General features: G+C 40.0%; 1 protein-coding gene across 3 annotated transcripts in view; it reads left to right on the top strand.

Annotated features, from left to right (window-relative positions):
* The window catches only part of LOC133563642 (EF-hand calcium-binding domain-containing protein 4B-like), a 43,932-nt gene that overhangs the window by 4,786 nt on the left and 18,554 nt on the right, over positions 1-20,592 (top strand). For 2 of the 3 annotated variants that reach the window (XM_061917901.1, XM_061917899.1), the window contains exons 2-9: positions 8,129-8,457; positions 11,493-11,604; positions 11,676-11,859; positions 13,310-13,456; positions 15,577-15,667; positions 15,768-15,863; positions 17,202-17,389; positions 17,534-17,605. In XM_061917901.1, coding sequence (XP_061773885.1) covers positions 8,176-8,457; positions 11,493-11,604; positions 11,676-11,859; positions 13,310-13,456; positions 15,577-15,667; positions 15,768-15,863; positions 17,202-17,389; positions 17,534-17,605 — 1,172 coding nt within the window. In that variant the 5' untranslated portion in view covers positions 8,129-8,175. Of the gene's footprint in view, positions 1-6,701; positions 6,757-8,128; positions 8,458-11,492; positions 11,605-11,675; positions 11,860-13,309; positions 13,457-15,576; positions 15,668-15,767; positions 15,864-17,201; positions 17,390-17,533; positions 17,606-20,592 lie in introns of all 3 variants that reach the window. The other variant, XM_061917900.1, reaches the window with a different exon arrangement.

Raw genomic sequence — 20,592 nt, 5'->3', positions numbered from 1 at the left:
GACAAAGAACAGTTGACAACAATCAATCTCGGGATCTAGATATCTGGTCAGGACACTTCTCACTCCTTTGCCTTCACCTGCATTGTCCATTCTTTTTTGATGATTTTATATACTCTGGACCTAGACGTTGAGTCCGCGACATAAATGGCGGACAATAACTGATACAGTCTGCTTTGCCAATCCAAAAGCATTCGGTGTTTTCCGTAGTTAGTCTTCCCTCGACGGCCAGGAAAGACTAAGGTATATACGCTACCTTTTTTTATCACATCCATGGGAGACTGCATTCTGGTTGACTCTCCTTCGATAAAGGGACGGTACTTTCGGCAGAAATCACAGCTAACCTGGACATTCGAAGTTCTCTTGCCATCTGAGAAGTGTTGTATCCGAAATAACTGCAACCGCTTACTCTTAAGGTATTCCTGTGTGATTTCCACAAGCGTCTGCACGTGTAGAAGAAGTAACACGGCATGTCTGGATGACTTGCCTCCATATCTTCAGTGGTTAGCTCCGAGTTATGAAACCGGTTGTTATGAAGCTGGCTGTGGCGCGTTCTTTGTGACGTCACTTCCTGTGTGGGGCGCGGTCTTTCTGGCGTCACTTCCTCTCCGAACTCAGTTTGTAAACGATCAATGAGTCTATACAAAGCTAAGAGCCAGAGATTCAAGAAATACACGGCGCACTTATCCGTGTAAAAATTTGTCCGAGGAGGGGGACCTTAAACACTGCTTTAGAGTGGTTGAAACAGGGCTTAGGCTAAATAATTATTAGTTTAAGGTAGGGTTGGGCGATATATCTAATATACTCGATATATCGCGGGTTTGTCTCTGTGCAATATATATCTCTATATCGTGATATTCGAGTACACGTTCTCACGTAGTTGCTTTTAGCTGCGGGCATTACACTGCAGGCGTTTCTCACTATTTCTTGTATCTCTTTCTCAAAGACGTAAAACAAGCGCACCTTCTTACATAAGTCAAATACGTCAATCTGATAACAAATGGAGGAATAATTAATTCCCAAGAAAAAACGCACGGGGTCCATCGTCTGGCGGTGGTTTGGCTTCAAGCGCTAAGCTGTTGAACAGACAACTGTAATATGTCAAGTATGCGGCAAAAGTGTTGCTACAAAAAGTAGCATTACTGCTAATGTGTAGCATTATTTAAAAAGTCACCCGCTAGAGAATGAGGAGTGCTTGAAACTCCGCTTGTCAACATCTCGGCCGGTGCCACACTCACAAAAAGCCGAAGCAACCATTTCCAGATCGTATGAAAAAAATTGTCAACAACAGAAGGAGATAACCTAACACATAGCAAAGTACATACACTATTCTATTTCCTATTATGCAGCTAATTTTTATTTGACAGGTATTGAAATATCTTGTGTGACATCATACACAAAAGTGCACTTTTTTTGTTTTAAACTATTGGAGTGGCGTTCTGTCAAAAAGTGCATGTTAATTTAGTGTGGTCTTGATATGTCATCTTAGTGACATCATGCACAAAAGTGCACTCATAGCTTGTTTTAAAATGTCTCTGACAATCTTGCACTTTCTGTTTTGGAAATGACATGAATGTTTCTGCCACTGCTTAATATATACAGTTTTGGTAAATTGACATAGTTGTGATTTCCCTTTCTGCATGAAAGTTAAACATGAGCATATATTAATGCAGTATGAACAAGATCGTTTTAATGTAGACTTATAGAATCATCATACTGGTGCGATTATATGCATCAAGTGTTAATTCAAGGCTAAGGCAAAATATCAAGATATATATCGTGTATCGTGACATGGCCTAAAATTATTAAGATATTAATAAAAGGCCATATTGCCCAGCCCTAGTTTAAGGGGTTATCCGGATTAGTGTAGACACAGCCTCAGTTAAAACAATGTTCTGTAGTTTTTAATTGTGGCACATTAAAAACAATAGAGAAACAAATCCACAGTGTTAATTATCCAGTGCAATAATAACACGATTCTTGCAAAGACTTTGTTTACCAAAAAGTAAACTTTCCTCCTGCCCCAAATGCACACTATTGGAGATAAGGCTGTGTTGTATTGAAGAAGACAAAATGCAGTTCCTCTTCAAGTTTCCTCTTCAACAGAAAAGCCGCATCTGTTGCTTGTTGTGGTTGCTTTGCAGCTTTCCTTTTTTTGAACTCTCATGCTTTCACAATGTCACAGCGTGAGTATGACTGTATCCTCCTGTTGTGACGCCTAGTTTGGCACAGAGACACAATTGGTTGAATAAGGCCAGTGTTGAAATTCACATGTATGAGAATAACTTGATGCGTCAGCAAAATGTTGATTTGATACAATCCAATCGACTTTATTTATATAGCACATTTCAAAAAATAACAGTCTCACAACGTGCTGCACAGAAGTTGAGACATACATACTAGGAGAGTCAATAACATAAAACATTTAACTATACTATACTATAATATACTATACTATACTTTTGGTCCGCATTGCCGGCAGTAAATCAGGCCTGTTTCCAGTGTGGGTTGGACTCCGCCAAAGCTGCCATTCGTCACCGATTCTGTTCATAACTTTTATGGACAGAATTTATAGGCGCAGTCAGGGCATTGAGGGGATCCGGTTTGGTGGCTGCAGGATTAGGTCTCTGCTTTTTGGAGATGATGTGGTCCTGATGGCTTCACCTGGCCAGGCACACTGCTGTCAGACACATTTTATTTCATTTTCATTTTGCTTTATTTAACCAGGTAAAATATATATTGAGATTAAAATCTCTTTTGCAAAACTGACCTAGCCAAGAGGGCAGCAAAAAACAGGTTTCATAAATACATAGAACAAAACCAATAAACAAGAGTAGCCACACACGTTACAAGTACAAATTACTTGCAACATAAACACAAAATCACACAAAAGGTAAAAAAAAATAAAAAAATAAGTACAGTGCCCAATATAACTAGTTTCCCAATCCTTTAAAATGGACTGAAATTACCCCAAAGTGATAAGTTCAGGTAACCTCAGATCCTCAGACACAAATATACTGCTATTACAAGTATCCGGCTGGATGAAGTCTGGTTTTTGGCCTTGGTGGGACTCGCGGGAAGTTAGACTGGGCGCCTAATGTGTAGGTCCCCTCTTGCAAAGGTAATGATCCTTCAGCAGGTCAACATACAAAACATGTTGTTACAAATTGTACTTCCTCTATTTAGTCAGATTTGATGTATTCTTGGCACTGGGCGCCATAGCAGATTACTAACATACTGTGGTTTTGCCTTTGTTGAGGTGGAAAATGTTTTGCTCACTTTTATTAAAGGCTGGCTATATTCCTTTAAGTCCCTAGCGTTGCACAATTAATCACATTTTAATCACAATCTCGAGTTTGGCGGCCATGATTAAATGAGGGTAATCGTAGCCAAAATTAACATTTAAAAAGCAGGCTCCGCTGCAAGTAAAATCAAGAATTTTCACAACCACGGCGGCAGAGAACAGTGAGCCCGCCCACGCCAGAGGCCATTGTGTATGAGCACAAAACCTCATCACCATGCCAAATTGAAACATTAACATTATTAGTATTATTAACGTACTTTTCCTAGGGTTTCTGCAGCCAATCGCTTTGTTTCTCCGAATTTCCCGTGCTTCACTTCTGAAATGGCGACAGGTGTGGACAATCTTGAAGACAGACGCTAGGACTGAGCGATATTGACCAAAAATGATATCCCGGTATTTTTAGGTTATATTGCTGTATAAGATATATAACAGTATTTTAAACAAAGTGTTTAGTTTAAACTCAACACCATATTACTGTTACCACTAGTGTTCTTAAAAATTACTTTTAAGAAGTCAATAATTCTAATAAATTATAGTTACTCATTACTTAACCAAACTAAGTCCATCCATCCATCCATCCGTCCATTTCCTACCGCTTATTCCCTTTCGGGGTCGCGGGGGGCGCTGGCGCCTATCTCAGCTACAATCGGGCGGAAGGCGGGGTACACCCTGGACAAGTCGCCAAAATAAGTCACTTATTCCTAATATAATAAATGTTTCCATCCATCCATTTTTTACCGCTTATTCCCTTTCGGGGTCGCTGGCGCCTATCTCAGCTACATTTTTAATAAATGCAATTAATTACAAAGGAAAGTAATTCATGTGTTACTTAAAACATTTTTTCTTTTAAATATGTCATATGCAGGCAGCACGGTGGAAAAGGGGTTTGTGCATGGGTGTCAAACTCTGGCCCGCGGGCAAAGCCCGCGGTGTCAAATTTGGCCTGCCGTGTAATTTCATTTGGCCCTTGAGGCAATATCAAATTAACATTAGAGCTGGCCCGCCGGCGTAACACCACATTCACCGCTAATACTCATACTCGTCAACCCTCCCAATTTTCCCGGGAGACTCCCGAAGTTCAGTGCCCCTCCCGAATTTCTCAACAGCCATACAGGTCACACTGAGGGTGGCCATATAAACAAGGTTAACACTGTTACAAATATGCGCCACACTGTGAACCCACACCAAATAATAATGACAAACACATTTCGGGAGAACACCCGCACCGTAACGCAACAGAAGAAATACCCAGGACCCTTTGCAGCACTAACTCTTCCGGGACGCTACAATATATACCCCCCCGCTACCACCAAATCCTGCAGGTCCCTATTAAAAGGTTAATTTGTTCAACCTTGGCCTGTGGCTTTGTTCAGTTTAAAATTTTGTCCCACTCTGTATTTAAGTTTGACACCCCTGGGTTAGTGTCTGCATCACAATACGAAGGTCCTGAGTAGTCCGGAGTTCAATCCCGGGCTTGGGATATTTCTGTGTGGAGTTTGCATGTACTCCCCGTGACTGCGTGGGTTCCCTCCAGTTACTCCGGCTCCCTCCCACCTCTTAAGACATGCAACCGGGGATACTGTAGGTTGATGGGCAACACTAAATTGGCACTAGTGTGTGAATGTGAGTGTAAATGTTGTTTATCTGTGTTGGCCCTGCGATGAATTGGCGACTTGTCCAGGGTGTACCCCGGCTTCCGCCCGAAGCAGCTGAGATAGCACCCGCCGCGACACCGAACGGGACAAACGGTAGCAAATTGATAGATGGATGGATGGATGGATGTCATATGCAGTTGAGAGAAGTTTCATATGAGCAGCGTGTGCCTGCATGTATGTGTGTGTTGTCAAGTGTGTGACGTCAGCGAGGGTTTCACTTTTTTAGTTTAAGCAGTTAGCAGTTAGCCGGCTGTTTGTCGGCTCTGATGGTTGTTCTGTTGAATCTTTTCACCGGCTTGTGTTACCTTTGGTCACAATAAATAGGAACAATCGCCCGCCGCAGCCGCTTGAGCTACGTCGGCTCTGCGTGAAGGCAAATGTATCCTTACAAACCGATATTTTACAAACTTGTTTGGTTTTTTGTTTTCTTAAAATTGTTTTTAAAGCCCTTACCTACGAAGGTTCTCATTCATCCAAGTCGTTGTCATCTTAAGGCAGGGGTGGGCATTACGTCGAACGCGATCGACTGGTCGATCTCGGAGGGTGTGTCAGTCGATCTCAAGCCAGGCATTAAAAAATGTACATAAAAATGAGCAATCATCAATCATACCAAGACTTCACTTTCTTCAGTTGTTTGACATTCTGGGCACCCGAGGATCTTGTGAGATGACGCTGGCTGCTGCGAGCTCATATTTAAGAAACAAATCACTAACAGGGCGGACGCAGAGAAACACATTTTATTTCTAGAGACTCCGTACCTACTGTCAAAACTCTAAAGAGCGACTGCACACTTCCTGTCTTCACCATAAAAGACCTGTTTCATCCTGCCTGTGCTAACAAAATAAGAGTCTCAGAAAGCTAGCAAGCTACGGAGTTTGATGCCAATGTATTTCTCCCCCGCCCTCAGCGACCGCTCCCTCTCCTCGCTCGCCCACACACTCACCTGCTGCCAGACATTAAAGGGCCACACACATATGCTACTCTCATAACAAAGTGTTTAAAAAGGAGTATGCAAGTTGGACAAATGAGATGCCAAATCCAACCACTTTCATGTGGTATTGTACAGAAAGGACAACTTTTTTTCTCCTCCATTTGAAAATGCGGACGTTATCAGCACCACTGTCTAATTCCAATCAATGCAAGTCATCAGAATCAGGTAATACACCAACTTATATTCTTGTCTTCATGAAAGAAAGGAATCTATGTGTGTTAAACATGCTTGTATTATCATTAAACAACATTAACTTGTTAACAAAAATGTCTCTTTCATAAATAAATAAATATACATTATAAATAGGAATGAGGTAGATCTCCTCGACTTGGTCAATTGAAAAGTAGCTCACCTGCAGAAAAAGTGTTAGCGCCCCTGTCTTAAGGTGTTCAATCGTTCGCAACTGGACTGCTTGGTTTTTCGTTTGACGTTTCGCCTCTTATTCGAGTAGGCTTTATCATTTCGTGCTCATAGTTAGATTGGTCAGATCAAGTCCAACGGTTGGTGCCAAAACTCAAATATTTCTACTCCAAAAACCAGGAGGCTTTCTTTCCATGGGCAAGGATGGTTTCGCCTGATCGTATTGAGAAAAAAAAAACACTGTGTAGAAGTTGCCCACCAGTGGGTTCTTTTGACTACCACACACTATCACGAGAGCCCGGTGTTCAGGTTTAAACAACGCTTTTATTGTGTACACGCTGCAGCACCTCCCTCAACTTTCCAGTCCCCATCTCTCTTGCTCTTTGCTCTCCAGTGTCTCTCGCTCTGCTCTCCAACTCCAACCACACTCCTGCTCCCGGCCACGACTGGTAAGAACAACAGGTCATTAGACAACCAGTCCCAGCTGGGCCATCTAATCACCTGTCAGCTGTTTTCAGAAGCCGGCCCTCTCCTGCAACAAGTGTGCCGACTACGCCCACTCCCACAAACTGTTTTAATGCAAACGAGCAATTTTACTGTCAAAGCCATCAACAGTCGTTGAAGTGTAATTTCCCCTCGTTAGCATTGGGGCATTGTGTGGCAGAACGATCGCTATGGATCGACTACTACCAGTCCAAAAAAGTCGGAATCCCCCACGTGATCATTCCATTTAATTGTAAACAAATGGCACCTTCTGGTTGATTTCTGTGACCAGAATGTTTCTAACTCCTGCTATTTGTTGGAGGCTAAACTGCAGAGTCTTTTAGGAATGATTGAAAGGGCGGTATTGTATGTGGTAGACAGGTGGTGTCACAGACCACTTCCTCCGTTCAGGGATGGATTTACAACCTTGACATAGATGGCTTCCCTCACTCCAAACCCTTGTATTGGATCTCATTGTATTTTGTAGGCTTACCTAATGATGGGGCCAGTGTGCTTGTGTCGTCCAATGCTCTGTTCCATGAAGGCAGTGTTCCACACTAATACACTTTAGATTTTTAGGCTGCGTAAATCTGAGAAATACAGGACCCTTTCCCTCAGACCACAAGTTTCTTTTCATTTTGGGGATGACATGTCAAAGAAAATTAGTCTGAGCAAGAGCAATGTTCCCAGAAGTGAAGGTCAGATTTTTCTTTTCATAAATATGTGTATGTAACCAAATGGGCTGGCTATATTACACAATTATGTCAAACACCCTGCAATGTTCAGATTCTTTGGATGGATGAAACCAAGGTATGAGACGGATTGGAAAAAAATGTAGAGGCGAAACAGACCAATCAATCAATCAATGTTTACTTATATAGCCCTAAATCATGAGTGTCTCAAAGGGCTGCACAAGCCACAACGATATCCTCTGCTCAGATCCCACATCAGGGCAAGAAAAAACTCAACCCTATGGGATGAGAATGAGAAACCTTGGAGGGGACCGCAGATGTGGGGACCCCCCACCCTGGTGACCGAGTGGAGCTATTCATGACCTAAATGGCATTGGCATTAATCTGCAAATTGAATGGGCTATTAAATACGTAAAAGCGGTAACAAGATGAACTCAGATCAATATAAAGGATGGTACTCTAAAAAACTGTGCTTCACATACTAAAATGTTTTAATGCATTTAACATATTGTTAGAATGTAATGCAAGTTTTTTTTGCAGGGAAGTTTGAGAAATTATTCATTGAGAATATACAAGCAACTAATTAAAACAGGTGGTTGCTAAGAGACGATTTGTTACATCGCTAAAAGCTTCTGATGCTCCCCAGCTGGCGGAGCAACTTCTTTTCAGATCTGTCTCCTGCACACCTTGCTCATGCGAAGGACAGCGCGGACGCTCACACCAGAACTACCAACTCTTAACACCATGGCGGCCGTAACTGTTCCCTGTGCCAATGGCAACGCAACGACCACCTCGGAAGTCAGCACGGGGCAGGGAGAGCATGTTAGCGGCAAAGAGGAGCCTCAACGCGGGAGCGACCAGAGGAAAAGGGAGATTAGGCTTGTGAGTCAAAACACTATCCTGGAGAAAACCCATGAGTTTTTCCAGGTTTGCGACATTGAGAAAAAGGGCTTCATCAACCGACAAGACATGCAGGTGAGAGAAAAATCATGTAAAAACTTTGATAATACTGTTTTCTGTGAACTGATATTCGAAAATGCTAAATGTTTGATCTAAATATCAGGCTATCCGTTTCTTAATGGCACTGTTCTCTTATCAGTGATGCTGAACAGGACATGGCATACACACGTTTGCTTTATTCAAAGCTGCATAATGCAGAGTAAAGGGAAGGTGATAAACAAGAGGTGAAAATAGAGAGCCATGTGAATGCTTTGTGGTCCAAGCCCTCCACTCACATTATTGTGCAGATTCTCTTGGTGTCCTCAGATGTTGGTCCTCACTGTTGCAAATCCATTGATGAAGCACTTGTGGGCCTTAACACACAAAAGAGCTTTGATATCACAGCCTGCTCTAAAGAGACTCTCAGAGCACCACTCAATGTTGTTTTTTTGCCGTACGACAATATTGCTTACAGTTTCAGCTGTGCATTTTCACGGCTTTGAATTATGCTGTGCCTTTATGTAATGAATATGTCCCTCCCAGATAATACACTTAACAAGAACAGCTGAGAGTCTGACAGAGATCACATGCGTTCCCTGTATCGCCACCCTGGATTATATGGGTGGCCTCTGTCAACATTTGCAGCAGTGTAAACATGTCCCAAAAACGCACTGCCCTACAGAGGTGTTGCTGTGTTGGCTTTTTTTGGTAAATACTCCAGCAGTTATTATGTCATGATTTGTTGCGTAACCCTTATGGATTCAACCTTTTAGTTGAGAATTATTTCCAAGACAATAGTGTCTTATTCTGCACATCCAAGTCCTGTTAAACGGTTACTTTCAATACTTGAAGATTTAATAAAGGCTGAAAAAAATGCTCTGAAAGAATTAAAGGGATTCACCATATTGACCTGAATATATGACACATTTTGTCAAAGCCTGTTTAGAGAAAAAATATTTTTGGAGGCAAAATCAAAGTTAAAGTATGAGGAGGAAAGAGAGTGATGGGAGAGAGGTGTATTGTCAGAGAGTTTGGGCCTGTGTGTGTGTTTTGTCTCATAGTAACTGTGGCACCATCGTATTGTTCGTGTACAGGAGTTTTCCTTTTGTTTTTGTTTCTATAGTATTGTTCTTGTATTATATTGTTTATGTTAAATGTGGAATGAGTGAGAGGGGTTGGGATATTATAAGCATTTGCTTCATCCAAAATGTAAAAAAAATAAGTGTTTTGTTGTACTGTGCCAGTTTGAAATAAATATTTCAATTAAAATATTTCAATTCAAAAGTCAAAATTATTATTATCAGAAATATATTTTTCTGTCAGATAGTGAGTTGTAAAAATGTATCATATTTCTGTAGGGTTTGACAACTCTGCTTCTTTGATCATGATCACCAATATACTAATGTCAGATCTCTTCTTCTATTTGTCTATTTTTAAACAGATCCATGTCCCAGCTACATTTATTCTGGTTACTGTGTGTGTGTGTGTGTGTGTGTATATATATATATGTGTGTGTGTGTGCGTGCGTGCATGCGACAGGAAGAAAAGCTCTGACTTGCTTAGAATATTTTTTTTCTAGGCGTTTCTTGCTGAATTGCATTTACAAATGACTAGACCACCGGGTATTAGATGGGCCATCTTTTCAAATCTTCTATTTATATAAATAATAATACTAATTTTGACGGTCCTTGAACTCATCGTAGTTTGTTTACATGTATAACTTTCTAAGACGTGTTTTATGCCACTTGTTTTTCTGTCTCATTTTGTCCACCAAACCTTGAACGTGGTGCATGAATGCACAAAGGTGAGTTTTGTTGATGTTATTGACTTGTGTGGAGTGCTAATCAGACATTGTTGGTCACTGCATGACTGCAAGCTAATGGATGCTAACGTGCTATTTAGGGTAGCTTTACATACATATTGCATCATTATGCCTCATTTGTAGGTATATTTGAGCTCATTTAGTTTCCTTTAAGTCCTCATAATATAATTTATATATCATGACATACTATCTGTATGTAACATGGCTTTGAATTTTTTGCGGCTCCAGACGGATTTGTTTTTGTATTTTTGAACCAATACCGCTCTGTCAGCATTTTGGGTTGCCGACACCTGGTCTAAAACATCGCCCTTGGCTACGATTGTATGCAGTATTGCGTAATTTCTGTTTTTTGGATTAGTGCACACACCAAAGTCCAGATACGTGAGAACTTAGTAGCATGCTAAGTGAAAAAAATAAATACAAGCCCCTTCTTAGTGAACAGGTATCCTTGATTTAACGGTTGTACCTTCTAAAAAACACCAAATGTCCAGACACTTTGGCCCAGTTGCCCTAAACTTGTGGCTCAAAGACGTGGTTCTTCTTTCATATCAATGGCTGACTGACGTACTGCCGTGCTGTCTGGATATTATTGTGTTACAGTACTTGCTAATTTCTTCTTCTGGTTACTTTCTGCTGTAGCGTGGTTTCTATTTGTTTTCGGTTGAAGTGTACAATTATTCACATTTAAGCTCGTTTGATACTTTATAGTGCACCTCTGACTATAGTACATCATAATGGCATATAATCAGAATATACTTTCTTTTCATTTCTTTATAAACAAATATTTATCCCAAATTTTCATTGTTATATGGAGGAATATGTGCAACCAAAAATATTCTTTATGTTGTGTTCTTTTGATTTAACTCCATCAAAGGATTGTACCAGCCATCTCTTTTATGAGGGTAAAGTATTGCATTTATTCAGCTTGAAAAGTGCCTTTGCAGCTGTTCAGTGTGGTCAATCATTGAAAACTGATCTGTAGCTCCATTGGGAAAATACCAGATGTTAAAATCAACAGTTATTCATTTATCTGCATTTACCATGAATCTTAGTTGAAGTATTATTAATGGCAAGCTTATTGAATTGATAAAATAAACCAAATAACCATCAGTTATTGTTATACCCATAAGAGCGTGTAAGGCCTGCCCATATCAGTTCGAAGTAGCGGTTGCTATATCTGCTCTGTTGTCATTGTCTTTGGGGCTGTGTTCTTGCCAATAACAGCTGTTTTTTTTGTCATGTAAAATAGCGGCTGCATGGCGAACTCCCTCTCAATGCAGACGAGCTGGAGAAAGTGTTTGACACGCTTGATTCTGACAACAATGGATATCTCACCCTCAATGAGTTCTCCACTGGCTTTAGTATGTTCAGTTGTATGTTCTTGATCACAGTGCAGCTTGCAGTCTCATGTTTTGAATCTCACATTTTCTAGGTGAATTTCTGTATGGCAGGAAGATATCTTTAACTGAAAGTGTGGAGAATAAACCACTTTGTACAAAGTCTTCAGAGGTTCTCTACCAAAATCGGTGGGGAGAGAGCCCTGCAATTTCAGATGAGGAGGAGAAACATTTTTCCATGCTAATGGAGAGCCTGGGAGCCAACAATGTCTTTGAAGAGTGAGTATTGTCCTTGTATGGACGTGTATTATCATTTCTTTCAATACTTGGTTTGCTACCTCAATTATTTAGTTTACAAATACGTAATTAAATTGCACTGTATAATGTTTGACCTACACATTGTAAATGTCTAAATTTGACAATTATCACTATTTATATCATCAGATACTTCTGTCATTGTTTTACATACTTTCATTTATATGTGGCAGCTCACGAAAAAAAAATCTGGACTGCCACAAATACGTTTGTCGCTACCTGTTTGCCCTTATTCATAAACACATAACCATGTGACTGTAGCTTATTATTAAAGCACATACAGTGTTGCTCTTCTCAACGAGCAGTACTGTGCCCCCACTCTCCAGGCACCGGCCCAGTCTTGCTTCTGACATTTAAAAAAACATAAAAAGAAGAAACAAAGAATGTTTGTTTGTGTTTTCAAACGTATTAGTTTTTCTTTTCATGTTTTTGCTAACCTTTTGTCTCTCCCACATAGCATCCTTATCCTTACATTAATTACATACAATGATGCATATTAGACAATGATGTTGCATAGATTGAATTATATTTATATAGCGCTTTTCTCAAGTGACTCAAAGCACTTTACATAGTGACACCCAATATCTAAGTTACATTTAAACCAGTGTGGGTGCCACTGGGAGCAGGTGGGTAGAGTGTCTTGCCCAAGGACACAATGGCAGTAACTAGGATGGCACAAGTGGGAATCGAACCTGCAACCCTCAAGTTGCTGGCACGGCCACTACCAACCGAGCTATGCCGCCCCATAGATAGATTGTAGTACAGTGGGTAAAACACTGCAATTGTAGATAGATCTCTGCAACAACATATGCATATAAACCTGATGGGTATGTTGTACAATTGCCATGTATTGCAATAAAATTATATAGTGTTGCCAGATTTCGCAGTGTTAGCATTTGGGTATTCTATTTTGAGAACCGCAGTCACACAAAAAAATTAAATATAAAATACAAATTGAGTTTCCTAATAATTACAGGGCATCTTTTCTCAAGACTTTCTTACGTGGATTAAAAACAACACATAATTGTACTTTTAATCAGTGTTATTGACATGTGTTTTATATTATTCTATCTCTTTTTGGTTACATGCAACTATGAATATTTATAACAATATCTACAACAATTGTTCAATGAAGTACAGTACATTTCTTTAAATACTACACAGGGCTTGTGAACTATGGAATCTTGGAGCGTGCATTCAGAAATGAAAATTAAGTAAAAATCAAAACAAAGTATTTTCAAGTAAGATCATCCATCATAACCTATAAAGTTGAGCTTGGATTTTACGTAGTTGTCATGATTATTCCTGCTTTAATGTGTGTCATTGTGTTTTACTAATAACTATTATTGGGGAGAAGTAGTTAACACCTAAACATGCTCATCTACGATGTTTGTTAACCCCCTCCTATCATCAGTCCGGCGGAGATGCGTACATTGTGGGCCCAGCTACGCCGGGACGAACCACACCTTTTATCCAATTTTGAGGACTTCTTGGCAAGAGTGACATCGCAGATCATCGTTGCGAACCAGGAGAAAAGGGACATGGAGAGCGCTCTTAAAAGGTCAGGAGATATCTGAAGTGTACTGAGTTTATCAGGGCTCTGTTATATTGACAGTACAGCCAAATCTAATGCATTACAACCTAAATATTTGTGTATTAACTTGCCTGTTGCTTTACAGTGGATCCAGAAAGTATTCACAGTGCTTCACTATTCCAAAATTTTGGTATGTTACCGCCATAACCACAACACCAGGGGGAGCTCCACAAACCACGTTAAACCCAGATTTTGATCTAACAAAGGTCTTAACTCATTCTCTTTCTATGCCACATCCATGTGGAATGCACTCCCAACAGGTATAAAAGTAAGTGCATCTCTATATTCCTTCAAAAGCGCTCTAAAACAACACCTCCTGGCAACTTCAACACTTTACTAATACCCTCCTCCATTCACATCCCATCTCCCCGGATTATAAACAACTCAAATGTACTTCTAATGTATATACTTGTTCTTATGCTATGTGAACTCACTATGTTCTCTGCTGGCTGTACATATCCTACTAAATAAGACCTACACTGTTTCAATGTCCACATTTCTCTGTTGATGCAATTGTTGATGACTGAAGTACTGATATCAACCAAAGCTCCTCATCCCACCCCCCGGATTGTAAATAATGTAAATAATTCAATGTACATACTATGATGATTAACTTGTGTGATGACTGTATTATGTTGATAGTATATATTTGTACCATGAACTGATTAACGTGGACCCCGACTTAAACAAGTTGAAAAACTTATTGGGGTGTTACCATTTAGTGGTCAATTGTACGGAATATGTACTGTACTGTGCAATCTACTAATAAAAGTATCAATCAATCAATCAATCAATTTCCAAAATGGAATTAGTTGTCTATCTGTGTTGGCCCTGCGATGAGGTGGCGACTTGTCCAGGGTGTAACCCGGCTTCGCCCAATTGTTGCTGAGATAGGCACCAGCGACCCCAAAGGCAATAAGTGGTAGAAATGGATGGATGGAATTAATTCATTATTGTCTTTAAAATTCTGCACACAATACCCCATAAAGACAGTGCGAAATACACAAAAATATCAAATAAAAATGTACATGTACATACGTATGCACAGCATTTGCTCAATACTTTGTTGATTCACCTTTGGCAGCAATTACAGCCTCAAGTCTTTTTGAATATGATGCCAAAAACTTGGCACAGTCATTCTTGGGCAGTATCGATCCGTCCTCTTTGCAGCACCCCTCAAGCTCCATCTGGAGAAGAATTGGTTTAAATCCAGGATGTCTTTGTACATTGCTGCATTCATCTTTTACTCTATCCTGACTAGTCTCCCAGTTCCTGCAACTGAACACCATCCCTCCAGCATGATGATGCCACCACCATTCATCTCTGTAGGGATGGTATTGGCTTGGTGATGAGCGGTGCCTGGTTTCCTCCAATCAAGATGCCTGGCATTCACGTCAAAGAGTTCAATATTTGTCTCATCAGACCAAAGTTTTGTTTTTATGGTCTAAGAGTCTTTCAAGGTGCATTTTAGCAAACTTTTATGAATGAATGGCTTCTGTCTGTCCACTATACCATACAGGCCTGATTGGTGGATTGCTGCAAATAAGGTTGTCCTTCTGGAAGGTTCTCCTCTCTCTACAGAGAAATGCTGTAGCTCTGACAGAGTGACCACCGGGTTCTTGGTCAACTTCCTGACTAGACTAAAATAAATGCAGCAATGTACAGAGACATCCTGGAAGAAAACCATTGCTTCGAATCCAATCTGATGGAGCTTAAGATGTGCTGCAAAGAGGAATGGGCAAAAAAAAATGGGCGAAAATGCCCAAAGATAGGTGTGCAAAGCGTGTGGCATCGTATTCAAAAATACTTGAGGCTGTAATTGCTGCCTAAGGTGCATAATCAAAGTATTGAGCAAAGGCTGTAAATTCTAATGTACATGGGATTTTTTTTTGTTTTTTAGGGGTATTGAATACAGATTGTTGAGAACAAAAAAGCGTTTACTCCATTTTGTAATAAGGCTGTAACATAACAAAATAATAACAAAAAAGTGAAGCGCTGTGAATACTTTTTACAGATGCACTGTACATGCATGTTTTACGTTCGTGTGATGCTAAGAGTGCCGTCCATACAAATATAACTTCTAATAGGAAAGCAGCGACACACGTTGATGAGATCCAGCGCCTTTATGAGGAAATGGAGCAGCAAATTAAGAATGAAAGAGATCGCATTGTGCTGCAGGTAAGACAAATATTAATATTTTAAAATTCTATCAAATGCTGCATCTCATTTTGAGCTCTTTTGCTTGCGAAATCCTTTTTTTTTTATGTCTGCACTGAAGGACGACAAGAAATTTGTGTCTCGCAGTCAAGACCTTGAGAAACAGCTTACCACCAAGGAGAAAGAGTTGGAACAGCTCTTTCAGAAGCAAAGGAGGGTGAGTGACAAGTGCACAGCGACTGAATTTTACCTCAATGTATTTCATCGGCAGGCGTGTGTAAAATTCTTATTTTGGAATTCAATTCATGTGAGAAATTTGAATTTGAATTGAATTGGCTTCACCCCACAATATGTTGAATCTGAATGTGGGATCAAGGATGTCGTTATGGGTTGTGCACTCGTGATTTAGGGCTATATAAATAAACTTTGATTGATTGATTGAAATTAAAGGATGCACAATCCAGTTTATTATATTTTACAGGAATTTATGATGGACAAATTACAGAAATGATTTATAATTTCCAACAAATGTTTAGGCCTAAACACTCAAATTCAACACACAGTCCTTCAATTTTGAAGTGTTTTTCTCCAATTTCCCAAAATTTGAAACTTTAATACCCATTTATTTTTAGTGGTAAACTTACAAAATAGGCCAAAATACGAGCATGATAAAACTTGGTGTGCCAGGAATTACTTGTTCGGGTCATTGCGATCAAGGTATACAGTAGTGCTACCGGTCAGTGGTTCGCAACCTTTTTTCAGTTTTTTTAATTCAAGTACCCCCTAATCAGAGCAAAGCATTTTTGGTTGAAAAAAAGAGATAAAGAAGTAAAATACAGCATTATGTCATCAGTTTCTGATTTCTTAAATTGTATAACAGTGCAAAATATTGCTCATTGGTAGTGGTCTTTTCTGAACTATTTAAAAAATATATATATAAAAATAACTAAAAAGTTGTTGAAAAATAAACAAGTGATTCAATTATAAATTAAGATTTCTACACATAGAAGTAATCATCAACTTAAAGTGCCCTCTTTGTGGATTGTAATAGAGATCCATCTGGATTCATCAACTTACTTCTAAATATTTTTCACAAAAGAAGAAATCTTTAACATCAATATTTATGGAACATGTCCACAAAAAAAATCTCGCTGTCAACACTGAATATTGCATTGTTGCATTTCTTTTCACAGTTAATGAACTTAAATTCATATTTTGATTAAATATTATTCAATAAATATATTCATAAAGGATTTTTGATTGTTGTTCATTTTAGAATATTTAAAAAAAAAAATCTCCCATACCCCTTGGCATACCTTCAAGTGTACCCGTACCCCCATTTGAGAAACACTGCTATAGGTTAATTAATGTTTAGTGATAAGCGAAATAATCCTGGGACTTTGAGATTTGAAGATTTATACTGCTCTAATTATATTGGCATATTGATGTGATCAGTGTTGCAGAAGGTGGCTGCAGGCTATTAAATAATAATCACATAATCATATTACATTCAACTGCCATGTGTTTTCTTTACCACCACTGGCCTCAACCACAGCTGGAGCATCAGTGCAAGGAGCTTCACAACGAGCAACATGTGACCAAGGTGGAGAACGTGAAGCTGAAGAAGACAAACGATGATCTCGCAAAGGAACTGGATCACACCAGTCAAGAGCTGCTCTCGGCACAGGAACAGCTGGGTCTGCTTCACCAGCAGTCCGCTTGTGTCCACAAAGAGATGGAAATGTGGGTAACAAGATTTGGGTCTTTCCTGCTGTTTTGGCCTTTTTATGTTTCCACTACCCCTACCCCCAAATGAAGCAATTATATGCCACAACCTAGCAGTATTTATGGCAATTCTAACACTGCATGTAATGTTGCTTGTCTCAGGGAAATAGACAGACTAACAGAGAGACTGCAGCGAGAGCGAGCCAGCCTTCTCAAACAGTTGGACCTGATGAGGTTTGAATACACTTCAGCTGCTTGTAACTGGAACTGTATTTCACAGCATTCTGCTATTGGCCAACAATAACTCTCCTGATTCAGTGGTTCAAGCTGCAACTTACATCTCTAACTCTTATTCTGCTGACATGTCATGTTCATCCCTAACAAACCTTGTCCGCATTTGCTGAGATATGTGGATACATGTGCGGGTTTTTTGAGGCCATACATTGTTACTATGTCAACAAGCATGTCAAGCATATACACCACCACTCACACAAAAGTATTAATATCTCGGGGGGAATTACAGAATGAACTTAAGATACTATAAACTGTAACAGGAACATTTAACCTTTACATTTTAACAATACAAGTCCTGATCATAGGATTGGATCAGAGGCCGATAGTCGCCTTTTTCAACCGATTGCTGAATGGCTGATTAGGTGTTACACCAAGCCGATCTTTACCACAGCTGTGTTCCAGTGATTATATGACTAAAGATTGTCCTCGTGTGAAAGATTCGTTCAAAAGGGATGCATGCTCAGAGAGAGACAATTACCATATTTTTCGGATTATAAATCGCTCCGCAGTATTTATCACACCGGCCGAAAATGCATAATAAAGAAGGAAAAAAACATATATACGTAGCACTGGAGTATAAGTCGCATTTTTGGGGGAAATTTATTTGATAAAACTCAACACCAAGAATAGACATTTGAAAGGCGATTTAAAATAAATAAAGAATAGTGAAAAACAGGCTGAATAAGTGTACGTTATATTAGATGGATTAGATAGTACTTTATTTATTCCGTCAGGAGAGTTCCTTCAGGAAAATTAAAATTTTCAGCACAATCCCATTCAAGATCAAACAAACATTACAGGAAGACAGAACAGGATCGCTGACGGGTCTGCCGGCTTCCAGCGCCCCTTACAAAAAAGGTGAGATACAGGTAAACAAGGGGCGGGGGGAATGGGAGAACAAAATAGAAGATTAAAATAAAATAAAAAAATCGGTCTTAGCCTGGGCCCTGGAGAGGGGGTGCAGACTAAGGCCAAGGAAAAAACAACAACTCATAGCCATAGTACACATCCCTCTTCCATGTGTGTAAGAGGGAAACATCAAACATCAAAGAACACAAAGGACAGACATCAAAGACATTAAAGCAGCAGATACAAGCAGACACTTCTACATACAGCTATGAATACAAAGTAAAAGAAACATATCCACTGTGGTGGCCTCTGCGGTGTTCCACGTCATCGTCCGCTGGGGTGGAGGGAGAATGGCCAGAGACAGGAGCAGACCCAACAAAGCAACCAAGACAGCCGACTCCACTCTCGGCCAGTGTCCAGTCCGAATGGATGAGCGAGGATACGTCCAAGGTGACTGAGGTGTCCGACACCTGCTCACCCAGCCAAGACACCGCCAAGCCTCTCCGTCCCAGCGATCAGTGCTAGCTCCGCAGTCCTGTCCCCTCATCCGCATCTCCACCAGTCCCTCAAAACCGACTCCGGTGTGGCAGACACCCAGCAGCTGGTCTCCATGGCCAAAAGGCTGCCGAGAGACAGATCCAGAAGTCCACAAAAAAAGCACCACAGAGGTCACAAAAGTGCCACCCCTTGTCACACAGTCCCAAAGGGTCCTGGACCAAAAGGCAAAAATATATATTGACACATGAAAACAAGAGGGAAACACAAAAGGATGACACAAGAGCACAGAGGTCCTGCCAACAGCAGCCACTACAGCAGCGCCATCTTCAATATCAAATAATATTATTTATATCATTCACGAAAGAGACGAAGAAAATGTCAGCAATCGTCACAGACACTTCAACAAATAAGAATTCAGCGGGGGAGGGTCATCTCAGCAATCGTCACACACATACAATGCCTGCTGAATTCTTATTTGTTGAAGTGTGTGTGACATAAATAAGCAACTGAGAAGGTGCCTGCTATGTTAACCTAACATATTATGGTAAGAGTCATTCAAATAACTATAACATATAGAACATGCTATACCTTTACCAAACAATGTCACTCCTAATCGAGAAATCCCATGAAATCTTCTTCCTCGATGTCGCTTCTAAACAACTCTGCCAACTCCGAAGGTATACGCCGCTTCCTCTTGTCGTTTTCTGCTGCATATTTCACTACATCCAGCTTGTAATCTGCACTACATGATTTCCTTTTTGATGCCATTTTTCTTCAGCCCTTCTCAGTTTTTACATGTTACCTCCAATGATAAAATGATCCATTTTAATAGCTACAGCAGTAGCATATAGCAGTTAGCATTCCATGACCCACAATGCACTTCTGCCATGACCCTCCCCCGCTGAATTCTTATTGGTTGAAGTGTGTGTGACGATTGCTGACATTTTCTTCGTCTCTTTCGTGAATGATATAAATAATATTATTTGATATTAAGGTAATGTGTTAATAATTTCACACATAAGTCGACAGTATGTCGCACCCCCGGCCAAACGGTGAAAAAAACTGCGACTTATAGTCCGAAAAATACGGTATATTTCTGTAATCCATGTTACACACATGCAGGAGTTTTATGAATTCTAGAAGGGTGTGCATTTTGCCAGAACACAGACTAGAATTTGCGAGCAAGCTGCAACAAACAGTCGTGTACCTACAGTGCAAAGCTGCTTCTAAAATACTAATATTCCCCACTTTTACATAAAATAAACTTAATTTTCTTCCAATTATCATTATTACTTGTGGTTGAGAGAAAAAGGAATGGCTAAGCATGCCACACACACACGTCCATGCGCACACGTGCGAACAAATACACACACTTTTTGGACACAAGAAGCTAACACCTAAAGCTCCAATGTAAAGTTGGGGCCATTGATCCCAAGGTCGATCCTATCGATACCCAGTATAGTAAAACAGTACTAATACTAACAATACTTTTCTTATTATTACAAAATGTTTTTGGGGGTCTGTTTTGTAATTGTTTTCAAACTTAGAGAGTAAGTGTCTGGATACAGGAAATCTTTGAG

This window comes from Nerophis ophidion, linkage group LG12 (genome assembly GCF_033978795.1).
Source record: "Nerophis ophidion isolate RoL-2023_Sa linkage group LG12, RoL_Noph_v1.0, whole genome shotgun sequence".
Lineage (NCBI taxonomy): Eukaryota > Metazoa > Chordata > Actinopteri > Syngnathiformes > Syngnathidae > Nerophis > Nerophis ophidion.
This window is presented reverse-complemented; position numbering and strand designations above follow the sequence as displayed.